At 41.3% G+C, this 26,290-nt stretch overlaps 1 protein-coding gene across 1 annotated transcript; it reads right to left on the minus strand.

Moving 5' to 3' along the window:
* Positions 1-17,136: 17,136 nt before the first annotated feature.
* LOC119882112 (LITAF domain-containing protein-like) lies at positions 17,137-18,502 on the minus strand. The gene is made up of 3 exons (XM_038692130.1): positions 18,427-18,502; positions 17,933-18,083; positions 17,137-17,648 (listed from the first exon to the last, which is right to left on the minus strand). The coding sequence occupies exons 1-3, from the start codon at positions 18,500-18,502 to the stop codon at positions 17,543-17,545; spliced, it is 333 nt and encodes a 110-aa protein (XP_038548058.1). The 3' UTR covers positions 17,137-17,542.
* Positions 18,503-26,290: the final 7,788 nt, after the last annotated feature.

Below are 26,290 nucleotides of genomic sequence, written 5' to 3' on the forward strand. Positions count from 1 at the left end.
AGCCTGGCTACAGTGCTGAAAAGAAACCTGGGGTTGTTCCTATTTTCCTCTATTAATGACGAGTAGTACGCTGCTCTGGCATTACGGAGGGCCTTCCTATAAGTTTTAAGACTATCTTGCCAAATTAAACGAGAATTTTCCACTTTGGTGGAACGCCAATTCCTCTCAAGTTTCCGTGATATTTGCTTTAATTTGCGAGTTTCAGTATTATACCATGGAGCTAACCGTCTTTGTTTTAGTATTTTCTTTTTTAGAGGGGCTACAGAGTCGAGTGTCATTCGCAGCGAGCCTGCAGCACTATCAACAAGATGATCGATTTGGGAGGGACTGAAATTAGCATAGGAGTCCTCCGTTACTATGTGACTAGATAATGTATTTAGAGCTGATGGAATCGCATCCTTAAATTTAACTATAGCACTATCAGACAGACATCTTGTATAGAAATTTTTGCCCAATGGCGAGTAGTTCAGCAATACAAACTCAAAAGTTATCAAACAGTGGTCGGATAAAGAGGGATTCTGTGGGAACACCACTAAATGTTCAATTTCAATACCATACACCAAAACAAGGTCGAGGGTGTGGTTAACAGTGAGTCGGTTCATGAACACTCTGAGAGAAGCCGATGGAATCTAACAAAGAGATAAACGCAGTACTGAAGCTGCCATTCTCAACATCCACATGAATATTAAAATCCCCTACAATAATAACTTTGTCCGTTTTAAGGACTAAAGTTGACAAAAACTCTGCAAATTCAGATAAGAATTCAGAATACGGGCCAGGTGCTCGGTACACTATAACAAAAAGAATTGGTTGCAGTGATTTCCAACTTGGGTGCGAAAGACCAAGAACAAGACTTTCAAATGAGTTATAGTTTAGTTTAGGTTTAGAGCTGATTAGTAGGCTAGAGTTGAAGATAGCTGCAACTCCACCTCCTCGGCCTGTGCCTCGAGGAAAGTGAGTATTAATATGACTGGGAGGGGTGGATTCATTTAGGCTAACATATTCTCCATCACCCAGCCAGGTTTCAGTAAGACCAAATAAATCAATATCATAATCTGATATTAGTTCATTTACTAGTACACCTTTAGAAGAGAAAGATCTGATGTTTAAGAGTCCACATTTAACTCTCCTATTCGTTTGCACTATTGCTCTTGTGGTTTTAATTTTTATGAGGTTTTTATGCACAGCTCCTCTTCTGTTTACCTTTTTAAATAATTTCGATTGTCGGGGGGCAGACACCGTCACTATAGGATTTTCACTAAGTAACTCCTGAAATGGAGGAGCAGAGAAGTGTGTTAGACTGCGACTCTGCGTAGGTTTTTTTTATTTATTATTTATTTGTTTATGTGTTTCAATTTATTCATCACAGACCATAACACCCTTCCTGCTGACTCTGTCAATGTTTTCTTACCTCTGTAAAACTCATTTTCTTTAAAAACAAAACCAAGACATTTATAGAACTGACTTTAAAAGGCACTAGCCCAAACTGAAATATCTGGTTGCTCTGCTGTACACATTGCGAGTACTGCTGTACACAAGTCTCCATTTACTATGTTAAGTCATCAACAGATAACAAAATAATAAAGTTCATATTGTTACTTCTTTTTACTGCACAGTATCCATTTGCTTATACAGCAGGTCACAAAGACAATCATTACAATGATCCAACTTTTATTCTGTGTTTTCTGGCCATTTCCCAATTGATCTATGACCTCAAGTAGAGCCTTAGGGCACATGTCAGAAGAAGGAAAATTAACAGAAAACTTTTTCTTTTTACCAGCTGCTGAGAGCCTAGAGAGTTTTTCCTGTTGGAGTGTTCAGGAAGTCTTATCACCATCAATCAGATGACTACCTTCAGGTCCAACCCGTTTGACAAGGTGAGAGGGCGTGTACAGTTTAAATTCAAGACACGTTTTTAAAGGCAACATGTGGTGTCAGAATGTAGTCAACAGCTTTACCACTTTTAGAAATGTAAAAGTTATCCCTTTCTGGATTTAACCAACTGTTATTTAGAATCTTTTATTTACACCCATGTCCAATACAACTTTGAGATAAATTTTGTAGCAGTTTAATGGTTGTAGTGTACAAACAGTGTGGATTTGTGCATTTTATATCAAATAAATTTGGACTACTCCAAATTCTTTCTCTCTCCCTGGGAGAAAGAAAGGGAGGGGGTGGGATAACAACCCTCAACAGATGGCTGAAGAGACTCCAAAGGAGGGGGGTTGAAAGGTTGCTTTCCTTAAGTGCTATTTCTGGGCAGTTGATCATAAAACTGGCCACCTTTGGCAGCAGCCAAGATAACCCTCGGTGCCTGACTGTTAAAATGACAAAGAAACACTCACCAGAGATTAGCTTTCTCCTGAACAGCCTATCGGAACTCTTCGTAAGAGAGGGCAGGAAACCCTAAACTGCCCCCCACACACACGTAACCACAACTGAAATACAATGAAATCTTGATATTACCAAACAAAAATTATTTATATAACAAGTACCATACACAAATGTAAACAAAGGTGCAATTAGTGTATGCGCCTCTTGAACAAAGTGCAGAATACGGTTATTTTGGGGTTATTTGGGGTATGTCGTTCCCCTGCATGCTCTGTTCTGCATCCACATTGTCACTTACCCATAATAACTCAAACCATAACTCTGTTAGTTGAAATAAACCTTACATTAAAGCACAACATTTTTAACATTTAAAATTACACATTTTTAGACGCTTTTCTTGTTAATGTAACCTCTTGTTAACCTAGTAGCATTTGTAGAATCTTTTAGAAATTCAATTAAGATCTCCCTATGTTTAAAAGTCGTCTAAAAGTGTTGCTAACAGAAATACCAACACCACCAGAGGCTTTGACTGCTCTCTATGAGCAAGGCGGTTTTGACCAAACCAACTAAATTTATCAAGTTCAAGCTGATCAGTAAGTTCAGAGAAATAAAATCTGGCTCAGGGGAATGACAGGATGTTCTGAGATAACACCTTGACGTCCTCCGTTAAACATTAAAACAGAGTACTCAGTACTTACATGGCATGCTCCCCTCATACCTGCCTGCCCCCTGTCGCAGCTCCTGTGGGGGTCCTTTTAACCAGTCAACCACTCCCAGCCAGATCAAGCCTTCCCGGCTGGAGTTTCTCTAATGAGAGACCTATCCCCTCCAGGGGGCACTGCAAGATTTAGTCAAAATTTTCACAAGCACCTAAGGTGTTGTTTAGGAGTTGCATTTTTGGCAGAGTTTATGGTATTCTATGTCTGACTAATACCATCTATATTGACAGTGAACTGCTTTAGCCGTTTAAACATATTCTGATAATAGTTTAACCAACAAAGGATATTGATGTCTACTTACAGGAGGAAGCTGGACTTCAATTAGAACCCAAATGCAGAACACAGTACAGAGTCCAAGTGTGTGTGTGTGTGTGTCTGTATTGTGTGTATATATCAGTATATATACAGTATTTACTGTAAATACTGTATATAGTATAGAGGGGTGTAAATAATTTACACCCCTCACATTTTTGTAAATATTTGATTATATCTTTTCATGTGACAACACTGAAGAAATGACTCTTTGCTACAATGTAAAGTAGTGAGTGTACAGCTTGAAAATTTGCTGTCCCCTCAAAATAACACCATGGCGAAGACCATAAAGCGGTTCAACAGGACAGGTTCCACTGAGAAAAGGCCTCGACATGGTCGACCAAAAAGTTGATTGCACATGCTCAGCATCATTTCCAGAGGTTGTCTTTAGAAAATAGATGTATGAGTGCTGCCAGCATTGCTGCAGAGGTTGTAGGGGTGGGGGGTCAGCCTGTCAGTGCTCAGACCATATTCCGCACACTGCATCAAATTGGTCTGCATGGCTGTCGTCCCAGAAAGAAGCTTCTTCTAAAAATGATGCACAAGAAAGCCCGCAAACATTCTTTTACATTCTCCCAGATACAAATTAAAAAATGGACTGGACAGTTAATTTCTGGGTGTATATGTGTATGTATATTTGAAAAATAACTATATAGGCCTTTTTTTTTTTACTATCTGTTATGTTCTGTGTGTGTGTAGCATGTAGCTAAAGGGACTACTATGGAATAAAGTTCCTGAGTTTTGAGTTTTGTCTCCATGTGATGAGTCCAGGTTTTCTCAACAATGCCAGTTCAGATCATTGTAAATGGCGGGGGGGCGGGGCTGCGTTAAATATGTAATGTTGGTTCTTAAACTGCACAACTTGGAAATTAGAGGGCCATGGCTCATAAGGTAAATATTTATTTCTTATAAATATTTTTTAAAGATTTGTTTTCAGGATTAAAAAAATTGTCAAATGTCAAACAAGTGTTCAGGTCAGGACTTGTGAGGTGACTTCGCTGTCTCTGTCATTACCTGGTGCAGGCATCTTCTATACATAATTGAACACTAATTTTAACGCCTCCACATTTATTTCGCTGCCTCAATAAATTAGCAAATTCTTCCAAAGACTGCAGAACAGATGACAAACTACATAATCATGACTAAATTACTGAAATGTAGTCATTAATAAAAATGTGGCTGTGAAGTGGCAGCCAAATTAGCCATAATATCTTTCTAATTTCAGCAGTACCCACCAGTAGAAGCAAATAATGTATAGCACAACACATAATCATAGAAATGTGCAAAGTCCAAAGGTCATGTGTTCATGTACTAGTTAAGACTGCCCTAGTGGAAATTCAGGCGCAACAGCTGCAATTACATATTGTGAAAATAAAAGACAAGCAGACACTCTGTGTGCCATTTATATGCATAATATAATGAGCAAAATAAAACAAGGTAATTATAGATCAGCCAGATAAAATACAAGCGTCAATTATGTCTAAGTGAGAGAAAAAGTCCTGTGTCTAGTGGATCCAGAGGTTACTGAATCAGCTGTAGCTCTGATTTCAAGCTTATGGTGTGACCCAGTGGACTGGGACTCTGCAGATGGCTGATCCAAAGCTGTGACACCAAGTGGTCCTTCATGTCCAGTAGGGAAAAACAGTGGCGCGTGTGTTAACTTCAAACACCTTTATGCCCTAATTCAGGAGAGAAGAAACACAGAGCTGGTGCAACCCAGTGCATGTGTGTAGATGCAGATGAGCGGACCAGCTATTATGGGACAATAACATACACAGGGACAGACGGGAAGACCTGAAACACGGAGAAGTGAATAAACTAAAAGGAGACACTAGGACAACACTGACGACAATCACATTAATCACCATTCACTCCCTGGTCAAATGACATCAGCAGTGATGCAGGCAGTGTCCTCTGTTTTTGATCAGCTGATGTCTATTAGGCTGAAACGTTACATCCATATGTATATGTATTAGTCATGCCATGCTAGGTCTGCCGGCTGAGACTTTATATCTGCCCTGTTATGTTTTTCAGAGTACACAATCACTGTAAACACACACCTGTCATCTGCCTACCATGGCGCTGTTAACTAGAAACACAGCTTCTACATCTTATTTTTACAGTTTATACACACAGCGGGGTTAGCCACATTTAAAAGTCCTGCATGTACCAATGTAACATAACTCATGCATGTCAGCAACAGTTAGCCTAATATAGCTAACTTGCTAATGTTAGCATATTCTTACCTTCTGTAATGTCCGCTGCTTTCTCGTCAGACGGATAACTCTCCTTTCACTGTTGACGTTGTGTGTGAGGCCACATGGACAGAAATGCTGTACACTTTTAATTATGGAATTATAAATGATATGACCCCAAACACCTCCAAGATGACCACTGCCACAGAAGCTGAGGGTAAAGGTGATGGAGTGGCCAAGCATGTCTCCAGACCTAAACCCTATTGAGGGTATTGATCTGTGGGCATCCTCAAACAGAAGGTGGAGGAGCGCAAGGTCTGTAACATCACGAGCTCCTCGTCATGTAGGAGTGGAAGAGGTTTAGACATTAATGTCTGTGTGATACAGCATCTGTCTGTGTGTCTGAGACAGCAAATTTACACTGTTATACAAGTTGTACACGCACCACTTTACATTGTACTAAAGTGTAATTTCTACAGTGTTGATTGTCAGGGACCAAACAGTCAGGCAATGAGGAGAACAGGAGTTTCCAATACAATAGAGTCCATCTAGATCTATAAAAGAGGTCAACAAAATAACTTACAACAAAACAGGATATGAACTGAATAAACTGACCTCACTGAATGCGGCACAAGGGAACATATAGTGGCTTGGCCAAACCAATTTACACATAAGGCTAAAACAAAATGGACGACAACTACAACAACTACAAAGTAAAACAAACTAAACCCAAAATCCCCCTCCAACATGGCAGCCCATGGTACGGCTTGATGCAGGCCACAGGATAAAACAGTCCTCCACCCTTGGCCCCACCTTTCTTTCTCCAGGACAGACTTCTCTCCAACATGGTAACACAAAAAACATAATTAATATTACAGAAAATATTTACTTAACCTTACAATGTGAAAATGTGTGCACTCCATTCAAACAGTGTATGGTTAAAGCAAATAAATGTATATTATAACTCAAATAAACTCCCAGATAGCAAACATTATTGAAACTATGTTGAATCAGCATTCTGCTCTCAACACTAATTTAATTGAATCAACATCAGACTCTGATGCATCATTTTGCACCATTTTTTAATATTGAAACAATGTTGAAATCATAGCTAACTAAAAATCAATGTGACTTTTTCAATGTTATTTCAACCAATATTACTATTGAAAAAACGTTGAAATGATAGCTAACTAACAATCAACGTGACTTCAATAGTATTTCAACCAATCTTACTACTGAAACAACATTGAAATAAAAACCTAACTAAAAATCTAAGTGACTTCAATGTTCTTTCAATCAATTTTACTATTGAAACAACGTTGAAATGATAGCCTATCTAACAATCAACGTGACTTCAATAGTATTTCAACCAATACAACTATTGAAACGTTGAAACAACATTCTGCTGTCAACGCTAATTTCATGTTGATTCATCATCATTTTGCACCTGTTGGTGAGAGCTATGACTGTATGTTGCTCTAGGGGGATTCGCTGGAACACCTCATCCACACAGACACTCCGATTAGAGAGCGAGGCCGGACACAGTAGGACTGTTAACTCTGCTTTACTGATGAAGCACAACTCCAAATGAAATACAGCTCTGTGTTCCTGGTTTGCTGTTTACAGTTTGATTCATTAGAATTTATCTCTATTATCTGTTCTGTCTGAGACTTCACATTGGACTGATTGACTCTCTTTCTGTACTGGTATCTGCAATAAACAAAACATAATATACATGAGAATACTAGTTTAAAGAGCACGTTAGCTCGAACTTAGCTTTAGCTTATTACCAAATCAGCCAGCACGTTAAACATCACATAAACACTGCTACGTTAGTAACGTTATGTTACATTAGCGGCGAAAATCACCGTTTCATTTGCATATCAACGGAACTAATTAGCAATCATTAGCAGATCGTTGCCACCCACCTTCATCACAAACGCAGACAGGTATTGACGTAAAATAAACAAGAATGCCGTGAACGGCTGAATATTATAAGGACCCCCTTAGCTGCCTAACGAGGTTCCTGATGCAAAACACTAAATTCAGCACTGAACAAATCCTGCACCACAAACAGTAATAATAGGGAATTTACAACAGCCGCCCCCAGAATAGCCTAGCTATTATGTAAAGACTACTAAATTCCCGAAGGTGCTGCTGGAGTCCCTGAACTGGTTCCGTCGTCATCTGAAATGGCCGGCAGCTGGACCAGACGCGCTACTGGCCGCAGGTAGGTCTTCTCCCCGACTCGGACCTCGGCCGACCGGACACGGCCATCTGCACTCTCAATCACCTTGACGATCTTCCCGATGGGCCACTGCGCTCTCGGAAGCTGGGGATCGATAATCATGACAACCGTGCTCTGAGTGATGTCATCAGTGGGCCGCCGCCACTTCTGACGGACTTGTAGGGAAGGAAGGTAATGTCTAAGAAACTGAGCCCAGAAGTGGTCCACCATCATCTGACAGTGGCGCCAACGTCGTCTCGTGAGGGTGTCAGGAGCGTATGACACTTGTGGTAAGGAGGCGTCCCTCCGCCCCATCAGCAGCATGTTAGGCGTCACTGGATCGGGATCAGCTATGTCTGACGAGACATAGCCTAAGGGCTTTGCATTGAGGATGCCCTCAACTTCGATCAGAAGGGTGAGAAGGACATCTTCATAGAGTGATTGTGTGCCAACAACCACTTGGAGAGCCTTCTTGACGGATTGTATTTCACGCTCCCAAGCACCGCCGAAGTGAGGCGCTGCTGGTGGGTTGAACTGAAACTTAATCTGGTTCTTGATGAGTCTCTCCTTTAGATCTGGGCCCATAGCCGCAAAGGCCTCTTTAAGCTCCCTTTCGGCCCCTCGAAAATTAGTCCCTTGGTCTGAGAGTATCTCGGCGGGGGTTCCTCTTCGTGCTACGAACCTTCTCAGTGCCAAGAGGAAAGTGTCTGTGTCGAGGCCTGCCAGCAGGTCTAGGTGGACACAGCGTGTCGTGAGGCACTTGAAGATCACTCCCCATCGCTTCTCGTTCCGGCGTCCAACTTTAATGATGTATGGACCGAAACAGTCAACTCCTGTGGAGTAGAAGGGGGGCTTTAGGAGTCGCAGGCGGGCCGGAGGAAGATCTGCCATCGTGGGGACCGAAGGCTTTCCTCTCCATTTGGTGCACTCCAAGCAGGTTCTCTGATATTTCTTCACGGCTTGTCTCCCACGTAGGATCCAGTATTGCCGCCTGAGCTCGGCGAAGACTCTGTCTGGGCCCGGGTGGAGCAGGCGTGCGTCCATGTCTTTGATGAGGAGTCCCGTGACAGTGTGCCTGGGATCAAGCACAACTGGGTGGATGTCAGTAGGACCAGATTCAATGTTCCTAAGTCGACCTCCAACTCGAATAAGACCAGACTCCGGGTCTATCTCTGGTGCAAGTGAACTCAGCTTACTGCTGGGGAACACAGGCTTACTAGCCTTTAGGCGCTTGACTTCTTCAGGAAAGCTCTCTGCTTGGCTGGTCTTCAGCAGGTGGACCTCCGCGTGACGGAGATTAGGAGGCCCTGATAATGGGTCTGCGGCCGCCCCGTGAAGCGACTGGTGCGTAGCCCTAACCAGGTCTGCCCAGTTGTTGAACTGTGAGGTGTCTAGAAGTGGGTCTGGAGGGCGTGTTTGCATAAGGCCGCAGAAGATTGTCTGCTTGAGCTCAGAGGTATCTGCTGGGTTGACGGAGTCTGGAACCGAAGGCCATTCTTGTGGTGGAGAGCGGAGGAACGCTGGACCCTGGATCCATCGATTTGAAGTGGTTAGCTCGGCCAAGGTCTTACCCCTCGTTAGGTCGTCAGCCGGATTGTTTACCGTATCTACGTACTGCCAGGTGTGAGAAGCAGTCAGGTCTTGGATCTCGGAGACTCTGGTCCCAACGAAGACCTTGAACCTGCAGGACTCAGATGTCAGCCAGGTCAGGACTGTAGTGGAGTCGGTCCAAAGATAAGTCTCTGTGATGTTTAGAGTGAGCTCTCGATGGATGAGGGAGGACAGCTGAGCCCCTGTTAGCGCTGCGCAGAGCTCTAGACGTGGCATTGACTGTTGGCGTTTTGGGGCTACTCTTGACCTGGCCATGACGAAAGAGACGTGCACTGCCTTGTTGACGGTGGTTGTGGTGAGATAAGCGACCGAACCATACGCCTGTTCCGAGGCGTCACAGAAGACATGGAGAGTGTACTCTGTAGCTTCAGTAGCCACTTCCGATGGAGCGTATGTTCGGGGAATGGACACACCAGCCAGTTCAGGAAGCTCACTCTCCCAGCTCGACCAGGCCTTGATGATCTCTGGAGGAAGATTAGGGTCGTCCCAGCTCCTCTTCTTGGCCCACAACCTTTGAACGAGAACTTTAGCTCTTGTTGTGTAAGGGATGATGATCCCAAGCGGGTCGTATTGCCGGGCGAGCACCTTGTAGACGTGGCGCATGGTGAGTGTTTGACTCTCCGGAGGCTTGGCTCGGAAGCCGAGTTGGTCAGTTGGACAATACCAGCGCAGGCCCAGCGCTGGCTCTTGCGGGTCAGGGCCTTTCTCTGCCAGCCATTGCTCTGCACTCTCGGAGCGGGCAGTAGGGGGTAGATGGGCGACGACAGATGGGACGTTGCTTGCCCACTGCCGAATCTCAAAACCACCCAAAGCGAGGAACTGCCTCAGCTTATCGATGAGAGCCTTTGCTGACTCGGGCGTTGAGAGGCTCTGCAGGCAGTTGTCAACGTAAAAACACTGTTCAATGGACTGCAGGATGTCCTCATGCCCTTCAACGTGGTCCTTGGTGTGTCTTTGCAGCGCAAACGTGGCGCAGCAGGGGCTACTAGTCGTCCCGAATGGGAGGACACACCACTGGTAGACCTGCGGTTGCTGTTCTCGTTGTAGGTTTCTCCAGACGAATCTCAGTAGGGGCTGGTCATCTGGCAGGAGACGAACCTGGTGGAACATTGCTCGAATATCCCCGCTTATGGCCACTGCATACTGACGAAATCGCAGGAGGACACCAATGAGAGATGGACCGAGGGTGGGACCTGCGAGGAGCTGTTCATTGAGTGAGAGGCCATTATGTACGAAGGAGCAGTCCCACACGAGACGGGGCTTGCCGTTGTGGTGAACGAGGTGATGGGGTATGAACCATGACTCATTGGATGTCTTTACCTCGTCTTCACCGAGCTTGACAACACAGCCTCCACTGATGAGCTTCTGGATCTCTGCCTCGTATTGTTTAGCTAGAACTGGGTCTCTTCGTAGTCGCCTCTCTGTGCCACGGAGAAGGGGGATGACTGCTTCAGGTGTGGCCTTGAGTGGTGGTGCCCCTTTGATACGGAGTAGTGGTGTGGCATAGCGGAGTGTGTCGACCACTTTGACTCTTTCGGTGCGTGTCTCAAGGATGTTGATGGCTTCTTGGTCAAGACGGGATCGGACTGCTAGCTTCTCGTTTCGAAATGGGAGGGTGTCTAGCTGCCAGAGACGTTCGACATGTTGGTAGAGGTCATCTGGGGCTGGTGTGAGGGAGGTAAAGTAGCAGGAAGCAGCAGTAGAAACCATACTGTCTGGACCTTGAAGTGCCCAACCAAGGCTTGTGTGGATAGCCGTCGGGCTGCCCTTGGGCCCAACTCTCACTGGCTCTGCAGCTGTGATCAGGTGGGTGCAATCTGCGCCGATTAGTAGCAGTGGTTGCACTCCACTAAATTCTGGGAGTGGGAGGCCCTGTAGATGGCGGTAACGTTCCTGTAGTGCAGCCATGGGGTAGGATTGCTCTGCTAAAGCAAGTTGGCCTGCTGTATAGGCGTCTCTAATAAGGTGGCGCTCTTTCGGGTGTGCTAGTGGGGCTACATAGAAAGACACAGACTCACCAGCAAGATGGGCGACGTCTTGGCGGATGGTGCGGAGAGTGAGGGTCTCTGCTTTACCTTTGAGGCCTAGACGTTGGGCAGCCGCTGGTAGTATTATTGTTCGTTCGGCTCCATCATCCAGAATGGCGTAGGTCTTCAGTGACTTGTGGCCGTAACTTATTATGATGGGCACCACCTTGAGGTATACCTTTCTTCCTTGCTTAGAGTTGCTGAGGGTGGCTTGGTCACGTGGAGTGATGAGGTAGACACGTGAGTCTGACTCAGCAACGTTGTGTAGAACTCTCAGATGAATTTCTTGACAGTCGCTGCATGGTTTCTTTAAGGTGCATGCTTCGGGCTGGTGGCTTGTCCGACCACAATTACGACAGCGCTTATTACGTTCGAGCCATTTCCTGACTTCATCTGGTGACCGCTGAACGATATCAGTGCACTGTGACAGATAGTGCTCTGTGCTCTTACAGAAGAGACATAACTTCTTGGACCTTTGTGATTTGGGATTAGAGCGGGCTGTCTCTGCAGGATGACTGTTATCAGCTTTGGGTTTGTCGGAGCCATGATAAACAGACACAGACTGCACTCGGGGCTTGGAAGCTGGAGCGTGTCTGTCTCTCCTGGAGACATGGGACTCTTCAGAACGATGGCGCTGTGCCATTCTTGCAGATAGTCTTTGAGCTTCTGCCTTAACTTTGAGCCAATTGGCGAGGTCTCTGAGGTTGTAGGGGTTGAGTCGACTTGTGTTGAGACGACCTTGTGTTTGGAGGTGCTCTACAAAACTGTCTCTCATATGCTTGGGCAGCTTACTAAGCAGTCTGTCGACATGGCCAGTTGACATCAGTTCTGTCCCATTGGGCCCTTCTAGTGAAGTGAGCATTCCTACTAGCAAGTCAACACTGAGGGCGAAACTCTGGAAGCCTTTTGTGTCTCCCGATCTAACTTCAGGGGCATTTAAGATTGCAGCAATCTCACTTTGTGCGAGCTGATGTGGTTGTCCATACTGGCGCTGTAATGCTTCCATTGCAGCCAAGTAGGGTTGGGTATAATGTCTGCAGGACTGAGCAATTAGCTTGGCTTCATCCAGGACTAAGTGCTCCATGAGTACCCGGTACTTGTAGTGCTCTGACAGCTCTGTGTGGGGGCCAAGCAGGTGGTCTAGCGCCATCTTGAGGTCAGTGAATTCTCTCTCACTGTCATGCACCAGCTTGGGCAGTTCAGGTACAGGAACAGGCTGCTTCGGCATCTGGAAACTGTATGGAGACTGCAGCATGGCGTACTGCGGCAAGGAAGTATTGTATACCTGATTAGAATGACCTGGCATTATGGGCACTGGCTGGTAGACAGGCTGCACTGCGGACGGAGGCTGAGGCTGGAGAACAGGTTGTATAGGCAGACCTGGCTGATAGCTCTGTGACTGGATCATGGGCTGCGCCGTAATGGCTGATGGAAGCTGGTACACAGTGTGTGCAGTAATAGCTGGTGGAGGCTGGTACGCAGGGTGTGGAACTGCAGCAGGAGTGTATGACAACTGGCCGTAATGTGCAACGTTACTTGACAGAGTGGTGGGTTGAAGCACAGGGAGCAGTGCTGGTGAAGCCAGGGGCTGGCATGCTGGATAGGTTGGAGTTGCAGAACAGGGCTGGTATTGGACTGGCATATGTGTAGAGGGCTACTATGCTGGACACTTGCAGCCGTAGTCACAGGATGCATTATTTGATAGGCTGGTTGGTATGGCGTAGATGCTGTTGGCTGTAACATGTTTGTTATTGTGGGGAGTGGTTGCTTGGGGACTGGTGCAAACTCTGATGCAGAGGTTAATGTCACTGGAAGGGATCGGGTTAGAATGTCACTTTGGCCATGGCTCTGGCTTGAGGTAGTGGATGTTATAACTTGGGACAGTAATACTGTACTTGCGGCACTGGCAGTAAATGCAGCTGCTTGTGTGTTTCGCCAAGTTGTAACATCTGGCAGGAAGCTTGGGCTAACTGATCGCTGTGATGCGGGAGAACATGGCTCACCACACCATTGGTAAGCTAGGATATGTAGTAGCTGGTGGTGTTGCGTTCCACTGGCTCACCTTATCGACTACTGCTGCGGGGGGATGACAGGGTGGGTGTCCGAGTGCTTGAAGTAGCTGGCCATCATGAGAAACAGACCCGGTCTGCAAGCTGAGTGACTGCAGCTGCTGTGCACTGGCACCTAAGTCTCCATCCGGATGAGCAGCAGTATAAGGCATGAGGGACTGAGGGAGGCTGACCTGGTAGCCCTGGAGATAAGCTGGTAGCTGCCGTGGCCGTCCTGTCGCTTCACTTGCGATAGTTGATGTTCTCGTTATGTCCATTTTGCTGATATGGGTGAAGCAATCCGGCTCGAAGGACCAGTGTTGGTGAGAGCTATGACTGTATGTTGCTCTAGGGGGATTCGCTGGAACACCTCATCCACACAGACACTCCGATTAGAGAGCGAGGCCGGACACAGTAGGACTGTTAACTCTGCTTTACTGATGAAGCACAACTCCAAATGAAATACAGCTCTGTGTTCCTGGTTTGCTGTTTACAGTTTGATTCATTAGAATTTATCTCTATTATCTGTTCTGTCTGAGACTTCACATTGGACTGATTGACTCTCTTTCTGTACTGGTATCTGCAATAAACAAAACATAATATACATGAGAATACTAGTTTAAAGAGCACGTTAGCTCGAACTTAGCTTTAGCTTATTACCAAATCAGCCAGCACGTTAAACATCACATAAACACTGCTACGTTAGTAACGTTATGTTACATTAGCGGCGAAAATCACCGTTTCATTTGCATATCAACGGAACTAATTAGCAATCATTAGCAGATCGTTGCCACCCACCTTCATCACAAACGCAGACAGGTATTGACGTAAAATAAACAAGAATGCCGTGAACGGCTGAATATTATAAGGACCCCCTTAGCTGCCTAACGAGGTTCCTGATGCAAAACACTAAATTCAGCACTGAACAAATCCTGCACCACAAACAGTAATAATAGGGAATTTACAACAGCACCCTTTTTTAATATTGAAACAACGTTGAAATCATAGCTAACTAAAATCAATGTGACTTTTTCAATGTTATTTCAACCAATATTACTATTGAAAAAAACGTTGAAATGATAGCTAACTAACAATCAACGTGACTTCAATAGTATTTCAACCAATCTTACTACTGAAACAACATTGAAATAAAAACCTAACTAAAAATCTAAGTGACTTCAATGTTCTTTCAATCAATTTTACTATTGAAACAACGTTGAAATGATAGCCTATCTAACAATCAACGTGACTTCAATAGTATTTCAACCAATACAACTATTGAAACGTTGAAACAACATTCTGCTGTCAACGCTAATTTCATGTTGATTCATCATCATTTTGCACCCTTTTTTAATATTGAAACAACGTTGAAATCATAGCTAACTAAAAATCAACGTGACTTCAATGTTATTTCAACCAATATTAAACCACAGAAAAGAGACTATAATATATAAAAAATGTATAAATGACAACGGACAATTTAATCAGTTAAAAAATACAAGTTTATTTATGGAATAAAAAAAATTCACTACTCCTGTTCTGCTCTGTCCACCCATCGGGTGGGGAGCATAGGAAGCCATTTTTGTGCTGCCTGGGCAAAGTCAAAGACTTCTGTCCCCATTGGTTCAATCAGGGCATCTATAACAGAAAACATACAAATAAAACAACTTTCAGTAGTGAAAAGGATGTGAAGATGAACAATGTCAGTCGGGCTGAATTGACGCTATATTATAAATATAACAGTTAACTTACTTGAATTCACTAATGTTACCAATTTGCCAGTTTATTGTAGATGTAGACTGCCTGGCTGTGGTGGAATCCATTGACATTTATAGTTTAACGTTATTTAAATTGTCAAACATTAAATGCAGTCATAGATTGAATCTGGAGGCTGAAAGTTGTAGAAGACTGACAGATGTATCAAGTTAGCTGGCTTATTTAAAGTGAAATCGCAGGGGCATTAGCTAAGATCAGTTACGAGCATGAGAAAGGTGTGCATATATTTCGCAAAGCAGTCGAAATCTGAGCAAAGATAAAATACAGTCCTGTACAGGATATTATCTTCTGGTGATAAAGTTAGCATTTATACTAGCGAAGTAACTTATCCTAATACGATGGAGCTTGGAAAATGGTATTGAAACACTGTATATAGTCTATGACTGCATATAATTTTAGACAATGTCAATAAACGATAAATGTCTACAAATTTGGTACAATTAAACATTAGATAAATAAATATGTGCTTACCTGATGTGGACTTGTGAGATGTGTGGGGTTCAGGAACGTTGATCTACCAAGCGATGGTCTCCCGGTCAATAATACTGCATTGACTTTTCAATCATACAGTATTTCCCGGTCAACTATAAATCCATGGCTTTTCAATATCACGTCATTTCCCGGTCAACTACAAATAGATGATATTTCAATCATGTTTTCCGGTCAACTATAATTCAATGACTTTTCAATCCTATTTCCCGGTCAACTATAATTCAATGACTTTTCAGTCATGTTTCCCGGTCAACTATAAATCCATGGCTTTTCAATATCGCATAATTTCCCGGTCAACTATAAATAGATGATTTTTTGAATCATATTTCCTGGTCAACTATAATTCAATTACTTTCCAATCATGTTTCCCGGTCAACTATAATTCAATTACCTTTCAATCATGTTTCCCGGTAAACTATAATTCAATGACTTTCCAATCATATTTCCCGGTCAACTATAATTCAATTACTTTTCAATCATGTTTCCCGGTCAACTATAATTCAATTGCTTTTCAATATCATGTCATTTCTGGTCAACTATAAATAGATGATTTTTCAACATTGTTGTTACTACAACAGTCAACTACAAATCAATGCTTAATCAAGTATAATCGGGGCAACTATAAATCAATATTATTCCAATGTCACGCTCATACATGGTCGTTTTTCATCAGTATTGCAATATTGATTCAACATTTATTTAGGGTTGGGATTTCAATCTCAACCATTCTGATTATTCAGATGGAAAATTTTGAAATCATGAATTGTTTGGGGTGTGGCTAATACAAAAATAATGTAACTTGTGTACTTAAAACATGGCTTGTGTGCTGATAGGCTTGTGTGCGGTATTACCTTTCTGGCTGTTACCCTGTGTGGCTTAGGCCATCACATTGACACATGAAAGGATATAATCAAATATTTACAAAAATGTGAGGCGTGTACTCACTTTTGTGAGATTATGTACTCTTTATTTTTCTTTTAAATTTAAGTTCTTTAAAGTATACAGCAACTTTTAGCCATAAATAAAAAAAGAAGACATTTCAGTGGTGGTTAATTTGTGATTTATTCATATATTGATAATAATTTCATGCCACAAACAGTAAGTTGTTTTTTATTTTGATAAAGGCTTTCAACTGTTAACAGAATGAGTTTAATTAATAAACAATTTAACCACAAATTTTTGACACATGGTTCAGAAATTGGGATTTTGTTCATGTTGAAATATTTTACCTTCAATAAAACAACTACTTTTTATGTCAAAGAACTGAAATTCCAATAAAACATTAAACATGCAATCAAAATGAAATATAATACAGAAGTTATATCAATATAATAACTTTAAATGCAAAATATTTTGACTTTACTTGCAGCCATTACATTTTATAAATGTTCTATAATGTTGTCAGAACAATCTGAGCCTGTCAGTGGATGTACATTTAACAGCTGCCAGCTTCAGGAAAATAGTGTCCAGGCTGAAAACTACCCATGTTTCCCTTTTAACAAAACACATGTAAATAAAAGAAAACCTATTATACTGATACAACATTGCTCAGGTCAAGTTAAGAAAAGATTACATTTTTCCCATTACATTTTTTACAACATGATTGCACATTTTAATTCAACAAATTTGCAAATTTTTATTGAAATGACTAATTAAGTAAGTTACGCAAAGGAGCACATGATCTATGATGACAACTGATGTATTTGCATAGAGAGGTTGGCTCCTGTACAAATCTTTATTTAGTCGTGGTTGACTTCTCTACCTTTTGTTGTTACTTCAGTAGAGTTTGCACTGCAGTGCTGCTTCACATGCGTTTGTGGATATGCAGGACCCTGTTACAGGTGGGGCACGAATGCTCCACATCTTTGCAAGCATTCACACAGAAGGGGATCAAACAGCAAGGCCAGATCCTGGTGTGGAGTATCACAATAAAGTAAAAAAAATATTTCATAATGTGCACATAAATGCGTACACTGTAAATCATTCTCAAAAGATTTTTTCATTTTAAGTTGAATTAGTTTGAAATGAATAAAACATACTTTAAGTTAATGAGAAAGAAATAGTTGATTCCACTAACACTCCTCACAAATTCCTGTGTGATGCTTTACAGTGTACAGAGTTGATTTGGGTGTGTGTGTGTGTGTGTGTGTGTGTGTGTGTGTGTGTGTGTGTGTGTGTTGGGATCTTTACTCACATTAAGACTCCTAATACACCACAGATCAGCCAGGTGAGCGTACCATTTTTATGCTCTACTTTAGTGACAACATTGGTTTGGCAGTAAGGACACTGCATCTGTCCAGGAACATCAGATGGTGGCTGCTGCTGCACCACCACCACCTGGTTCGCTATGAGGAAGACATACAACACCCTGTAACATCCACTGACAACACAACAGACCTGCAGTCTTTTACTATGATCTGCAAATTCAAAGTTATTTTAACTGGTGAGAATCGGAAATAGAGAGACAATCTCCAAGTTGTAACAGGATGTACTGGTAAACAGGTAATTGATACTGGAAGTGGATATAAGAAAGAGACATTTTGCATGAAAAAAAAAGATTTAAGGAACAGAATGATAAACAAACTGCTAAAAGTCTCCTGTCACATGGATTAAAATGACAGGAATAATAATTTTAAAAAAAGATACAAGTAGGTAAAATGACACAGATGAAGGTCCCTGATCTCTTACCGGGTTGGATGCCAGGCTGAACTTGGTAGACTCCCATGTTGTAGTCTGCAGGGGGACCAGGGTAAGGCGATGCCATTGCCGTGTTATCTGTTAAAGAACCAGAAAAAAGCTTGGAAGTCAGAGACAAATGTTGTGAAGAAGGAACTGCAATAAGGCATTGTAATTCAAATCTGACGTTTGATTTCTCTGAATGAAGCAAAGTGAATACATATTGAACAGAGCTGTGTCGTTAAAATGTGGGGTGGACTGGAGCACAGGTTGAAACCTGGAACTCTCACTCTCAATTTTTGCACCGTCTCTTCTGTCTAAAGTTTAAAAACTGCTAATCAATTTATAGAGCATTTTCTAGAACGAAATGGCCAGTTGTTAGAACACTATATCCATGACATTTATATGCATGTAAGCTGGTTTGGTGGCAATGTAAGGATCCCTGCTCTCACATTACCAAAAGTCCAATTCTGTTGGTCAACTTTATGTAATGGTACTTTTTAATGTCCAAACGTCACAATAGTATTTGCAATTTATTTGCAGGTAAGAGACCACACAGCTGTCAGTTTCTGAGGCTAATTCAAATCTATGGGGGCTGAGAGATGTCCATGCCCTGCACCTTAAGAAAAACACATGCAAATACACAAATCACAGGTATATGAATGAACAACCCCTTCTCACTCCCGACTCATGACATATAGACATATAGTAATTAAATAATATTTAACAGAAATGGCTGAGTAAGGAGGTGGTTGGGGTGGATGGAGGGCCAGAACCCGCACTTGGTTGTTGCTAAACGTTACTAACTTGACCGCGGAGCCTTAAACGTCTAAAAATTACGCAAAACGGTTACCCAGGGCGTTAAAAAGTGACGCCAAAGGGCCTTGACCAAGTGTCAATATGAGTCGGGAGTGAGAATGTGTTGGAATGAAACATTACACACTGTACACTACATAAGGAAATGCATTGCAAAGATAGAAGACCAAAGCAAACAGAGAAATACGGATAAAAACAATATACCTTTTTACAGAAGCTATTTTGACATGCCACAGTAGGAAAAGCTCAGGTGTAAACAAACATAAGTGAGCCAGCATGCACAATACCAGCACACTGGAAGATCACCAAATGGAAGGCATTTGTTTTGAATGTTTAATCAATTACACCTGTGCTTTTTCAGCTAAATGTCTATTGTTCATTCTGGCTCTTTGTCCGCCACAACTTACAGGGACAGTTAAAAAGAACAGACACATTGTTAATATCACCTGTGCTTTTCTATGACAATTCAAAATGCCTTTGTGAATCTGATATAATCTACAATAATGTCTGTCTAATGTTTGACCAAAAAAATGTCATCCCAGGATCCACATTTTGTTGGGAGCTTCCAAACGCATCTTAACCTTCCTCACTGAGCAATTTGATGTTGCAAAGATGTTTAAAGCTAGGCTAGGCTAATTATCTCACTGTTTGGTGTATTTGTTGAAATGTTCTTTACGTCCTGTCATTTCATTTGGTGTGAAGGAAATGACTAGCTGTCCCACCTGCCTGTCTACCTGCATACACTGTGCCCATGCACTCATTGCTCATGAAAATTTTGAGGGAGTGGCTTTGGAGAGAGGCCTGAAGGGAGGGGATGGGATTTTTTTTTTCTTGCATACAAGCCGCACCACGGGGTCTGTGAAGCCCATGTGGAAGTCCCTTTAACCTGCATTCTTCCTCTTGCAACAGCCAGCATGGGGTGACTCCACAGGTTGCAAAAAGAAGTCTGGAGTCAATGACAAAATGACCCTACTTCTCCCTGGATTTATTACCTCAGTAAGCACTTTCCTAATGAGTTTATAGTTTCACTAGTTTCAAGCCTTCTTCAATACAGCATGATGTTCATTTAGTAAATTATGGTCCATTTAGCGGACAATACACAGTAAAGCATGTTTTAGGGTGCACCTACCTTGTAATTGACAACCTTGTACCACGGCCACTTAGCACCCCCTTAACAGGGTCCCTGCCACCAGGAGTGGGTAGTAATTCACTAAATGAGTGAAAATGCTTTTTTAAGGAGCGTTAACTTTTCATGTTTCTCTTTAAAATAGTAGTTTTTCTCTTTATTGGAGAGTTTTTGGGGGTCTGTAATCTACTTTTAAATGGTAAATTTACCATTTATACTTTCAAAACTAATCTGTTACTGTGCTTTTTGCTACATTAACCGAAATGAGTTGTCGTCAAACTGTGTTATGCAGGAGAGCTCTTTAACCAGTGCCAGATACCAGTCTTATGCCAAATATTAATGAGCTGGACAAATGCAAACATTTAGAAAATCAGGCAAATTTTTTAATTTAGTATTGTTCTCTCTTTCTAATTGGCATTGGTAGCTGTTTGTTTTATAGCGATGCCTGATGGTGAAGTCATGATGTTTTCTGGTGAAACTCATCTTGGCTTCACTCAGTAGGCCACCAGCTGTTATTTATTCAGGAACATTGTTTGAGAGGCATATTGAGAGAGTAAATATGGGTGAATAAAACAGCCTTGTTTACGCATGACGCACAGCTCCCTCATATATATATAGGCACACCTATTCCATTCAACATTGTTCATAGATGCTTTAGGAATAATTATATTGTACTGGGTGCCTGTGCAGCGCCCTTCATATCAAAGCAAGTGGTTTGGTTGGCTACATTTCCATCTAAAGATAACAGACACAGGCTGTAATAGTAGGGTTGCAGTCTTGTTGATGGCTTCATGTACATTTAAAGAAAAAAAGTGAAATAATTGTATTGAACACAAATAGGTAAATTGGAGATCATAAACAGTAGAGTGTATCCTAGAAATAAACATTTTGCTCAGTTGCTATTTCTAACCTGATGCAATAAACACTTTAGTAAAACACCAAGTAACTTGCAGGCTACTTTTATATATTGACCAAGTAGGCTTACTTACATTTTACTTGTCAAATATGTTTTATTTTTCTCGAGTATTCTTTTACAGTAGTAGTTTTACTTGAGTGAAGATTTTCAGTACTCACAGTATTCAGAGGAGAGTTTTGCTCAGATCTTTTCTGTGGAGGAGTTTGATGAGTTTGCATGCAGATGAAAGCTCTCAAAAGAGAGTAAGTGGATCTGGAGGGTTTTTTTCTGTTTTTTAAACTATTTTTAAGGTCAAGAAAAAACTTTCTGGCTGATTGTTAAAATAAAACTAAACTAAACATTTTTAATCATCAGTCAACATAGTCAACATTTTTAATTTTCTTTTATGACTATCTGAACCATTCCTTTTCTGAACCTAAAGAACAGACTAACTCAGCTGATTAAAACCTTCACACAGCTTCTTGTTTTAAAAAAAGAGTACAGAATCAATTATGTCAACAAAATCAGACAAAAAAATAAACTTTCAGGTTCTGCTGGCATGTAGTATTTCTTCTTACTCTGAGCCAATGTATGTTTAAGTTTCTCTCAACTGAGGAGAGATGTAATGCCGCTTACCTTGATGAAGAGGTCAGGAGGGTGTGTGAGAGTCGTGCTTCTGCCTCTGCTGTTTGAGAGAAACTGAGAAAGAGATCAGGCAAATGTTACTGTAATGTGTCTGACAGAAGGTGGTGCATTTGCATCCCAGCTGTTTGTTAAATAAATCACCATTACTTGTTTCTGTAGTGTCTTTCCACATTAATTATTCCAACAAAACTCTTTAAATAGACAGCATTACATTTTGTTGCATTTTTACTAAATTTTCTATTATGGACACTTACTGCATGTACTGATTGATTGAAACCTTTATTTATATAATAGAAACTCACTGAGTTCAAGCTTGCTCTGTTAACAGCAATGCAAAAATACTTAGACAAACACACAACAAACACCAAGAGGTCAAATTAAAACATAAACAGCCACAACACAACAACTAAATATCAATTAAAACAATTCATGTTCAATGTATGTTAATGTTTCAAAGTAAAACATAAAAAAGCTAACAGCTGTTTTCTCTAAAGCATTTTAAAACTGTCCTGCCCGGCAGAAGCTGTATACCATATTGTGCCAGACAGATTTTACTTTAACAAGAGAGTATTAATATACTCCTTTGTCTGATTCATTATTGATTTAAATGTATTTGTCACCAGGCCGGACAGGAGACAGACATGGGGATGGGGGATAGAAAAAACACACAAACAGACAGCACGGGAGAAAGGACAACACCTGCAAGAGAACGTGGACAACAGGAAATAGCAGAAGGAAACACCATTTGCAGAAAACAACAAAACCTGCAAGAGAACGGGGAGGGGTGCTTGTGGAGGGGCATAGAAAAGCAAACAAAAAACAACAAACACACAAACGAAGATAAAACCAGCCGTACAGCAGTAAGAAATAGCTAACATATGAAGACAACTGACAAAGAAATGAAAAAGAGAAGCAACATAAATAAACAACACAGTGCAGCCGTGAGAGCTGGAATTATAACAATTAATTTAAATGAGTAACTGGAAAAAAACATCAAGAATAATTCTACCAGGGAGAACCTTTGTTTGTGTGTGTGTGTCTATGAGACTGTCTGCATGGATATGTGTGTGCATAAGCCTGTAAAGTGTAGTGAGAGTGGAACACCACAACCGTGCCTCACCGACTCCAGCGACAGGCAGACAAGAACCCCAGTAGCCATAGGGGTGGGAGAGAAAAATAAAAGAAGTTGACTCCCAGACGGACCCCGACGCGAACGCGGAAGACCCCAACAAACGGCAAAGAAATTCTTAATGCTGGGTATTTCTAAAAGAAAACAAGACTGAGCTTGTGTGGGATATCTTGAATATGTTGTTCAATCAAATGCAAAAAGGGACAATTTGTACATTTTCATTTGTAGGTGAGCAATGACCTAACATTTACCAAAAACATTCTTTGTTTTGACATTCCAGTGATAGGCAAAACCTGAGGTTCAACTTTTGACATTTGGAGATAGGCGTTGTTCTGTACTTTTTCTACTGTCAACAAATCCCATGAAAAGAACAAAACCAACAATACATTAGTCAGTCTATTACCCAGCCTGTCCGTGGCATGCACGCAATGCCAAGCCCTATTGTTCTTCTTAAAAATACATTTTGGCCAACAATAGAGGTTTATGTCATAGCGGAATAAGATACGTAAGGATACATGTACAATACTTGTTATAGAGTTTGGGCCTTTCATGGTATTTATTCACACCGGCTCTGGGCTCAGTGGTGGTGGAACTGGCGAGCTGTGTGTGAAATGTATAAAAGATCAAGGTTCAGAGTAGTTTTAAAATGACTGTACAAAATGTCATAACATTTAGTGTTGTCGTGTTGGGACTATTTACAAAATCACATTGAGTATCCAACAGGAATTCACAGGATTTCTTAAAAAATGCAGAGTAATAGTAAAAGACCACCAGTAGATGGCTCAGTGTGACACACATTAACATGACGTGTGACTGTGAGTTTTGAAGGAACTGGACTTAATCAGGAGCGTCCAGGCTCTTCTGAAGCTCAGGTTGTGAGTGACTGTCGAAACCTGTTTCCTTAAAATTAATTTATTAATTGTCAGGTGAGAAGCCGTATGTGCAGTGGCCTAATCCTCATTATTTACACTTGGTGTGCGTGTCATAACATTCATGACTTGTATTTGCTTTTAATCAGTCTCATTCCAGCCGAGTTTTGTTATGTCACCCATCAAGTTGTGCTGTCAGGAATCATTTCTCTTGAAAACCTTTAATGTCAACAGGACTGCACGTACTCAATTGTATATGTAATGCAGCATACTTGAAATAAGCAGTCAGACATAAATGTTACAGGATTGTTGGTTCTTATCTGATTTTAACATGGTTCAGCTAAACTTTCCCCAAACCTTATGTGTTTCGTCAAACAGTAGTTCTGAGTTAGAATGAGATTCTCTCACAGTCTCCTCCTCATGACAAATTGTGCCCGGCCTTGCCTCTGTGACTCTCCACATACGTCTTTATGAGCCTTTTTTTCTGCAACCAGGTTTGTGTCCGCCCACTCTATCCAGCATGTGAAAAGAGTTTGTCCTTGTCCAGGGTCAAACCTGCCTTCAACCCTTCATGAAACTGAACAGGATTAGCATTGTATAGTGTTACGACGCAAGGGCAACAGAGATTTTAGTGACAAGACATTAATGCATTTTGTCATCACAGTAGTGATGACTTTCTTTGAAGTCGACACACTCCTCTTTCTCTATCTCTCCCTTTGTGTGAGTCTTTGTGCAACAGTTATTTATTACGGGCATCTTTTTCTCTCTTGTGTTAGCTCCTCCTGATTCTTTCTACAAATAAAGAGGTTATAATAGCACAGAACAGACAGTTAATAAAGTGACACATATGACATTGATTATGCAGACATAGTCTACACTAATACTTTTGAGTCCAATCTTAGACCTCTTAATGTTGTATTCAATTCCCTTTGCAGATTTATACTAAACTGTTCATTTAAAACTCATCATTGTCTTATGTGTGACTCACTAAACTGGCTGCAACCTAAACCACAAAGGGATTACCACTAGATTCTGTTTATCTTCAAATGTGTTTATTTCAATTGTCCTGCATACCTTAAACAGCACTTAATACCTTATTGCTCGACATACTCACTTAGACACCTCCAATGTCCAACATTTTTTACGGTACCAAGGTCGTTTTCTGTAGCTGGTAGGAGAGCATTTCAATATAAGGCCCCTCAAGACTGGAATAACCTTCCTTTTTTCTTGAGATCTATTTCCACATTTCGCTTATTCAAATCCTTTACTTTTTTCTTTTCTTAAAACTACATGCTCTTGTTATTAAGAATACCAATGGTATTACATATAAATGGTTTATGTAGAAAATATATATTAGTATGTATACGAACATGACTTTTTTTGTCTTCATTCTCTTTATCTTGATTTTCTTTGGACATTCCTATGGAGATGTGACGTTATCCTGCATGTTACATTTTGTCATAGGCATACTGATAATGACGTATTAGTTGTTTAATGCACTTGGCTGATTATTTGTCAATATACTTCAATATGTTAATTGTGGGGGTAAGGGCAGGTGAGCGAGTTTTTGATTTGTATATATGTCTGTGTTTGTATTGTGTTTGTGTTGTGTTGTGCTGTGCGGTTAATTTTGTGTCTATGCATGTATGCTGCAGGACCCCCTTGAAAATGAGATGATACATCTCAAGGGGTTATCCTGAAATAAATTCAATTCAATATGGTCTGGGGAAATGGTTAGGTTTATATTTTCTTTCACTGAAGAGACTAACTTTTATTTGTTTTCTCTACTATTTGCTCAAAATTGTCATTCAACTTATTTTAGGACCTAAAAAAGTTAATTAATGACATGACATAAGAGTACAGAAAATTTGTTTTTGTGATTTGATTAAGCTATATTTTCACAGTTAACAATTTGTTTTGCTTTGAGCAGGCTGATGGTAGAGACGAAAGAAAAATGGACAGAGATATTCAAGATGCAAGACAGAATCAATATAATTCAGAAGACACAGACACATTAGCATTCCTTGGCATGGTGTTGTGTTTCTGAAAAATGATTGCTACTCATTCTCCATAGCCATCCAGCAACAGACAGTCTTTTTAACAGTTTCTGCTATCGCGTTCTCATTTCAGTGCGTCATACTGACGCTTTCTTACAAAGCCTAGTATTTTACACTAAAGGTACCTTTCAGCATCCATATGAAACGCCACCGTTTGCTAGCTAGCACTAGCTAGCAACTCCTTTGTCTTTCGTATTATTAACATAAAGTGCAGCTTTAAGGTTTTGTAGGGTTTTTCCTTTTCTTGGAAAACTTAGGCTGAGACTAAGTCTAAACTAAGACTAAATTGACTTTTTTTCCCCCACTTCATTCATTATTGCAGTCGAGGGCTAAGTCCTT

This window comes from Micropterus salmoides, unplaced genomic scaffold (assembly GCF_014851395.1).
Source record: "Micropterus salmoides isolate LMB-PRFRI ecotype aquatic unplaced genomic scaffold, ASM1485139v1 Ms_hic_scaffold_2915, whole genome shotgun sequence".
NCBI lineage: Eukaryota > Metazoa > Chordata > Actinopteri > Centrarchiformes > Centrarchidae > Micropterus > Micropterus salmoides.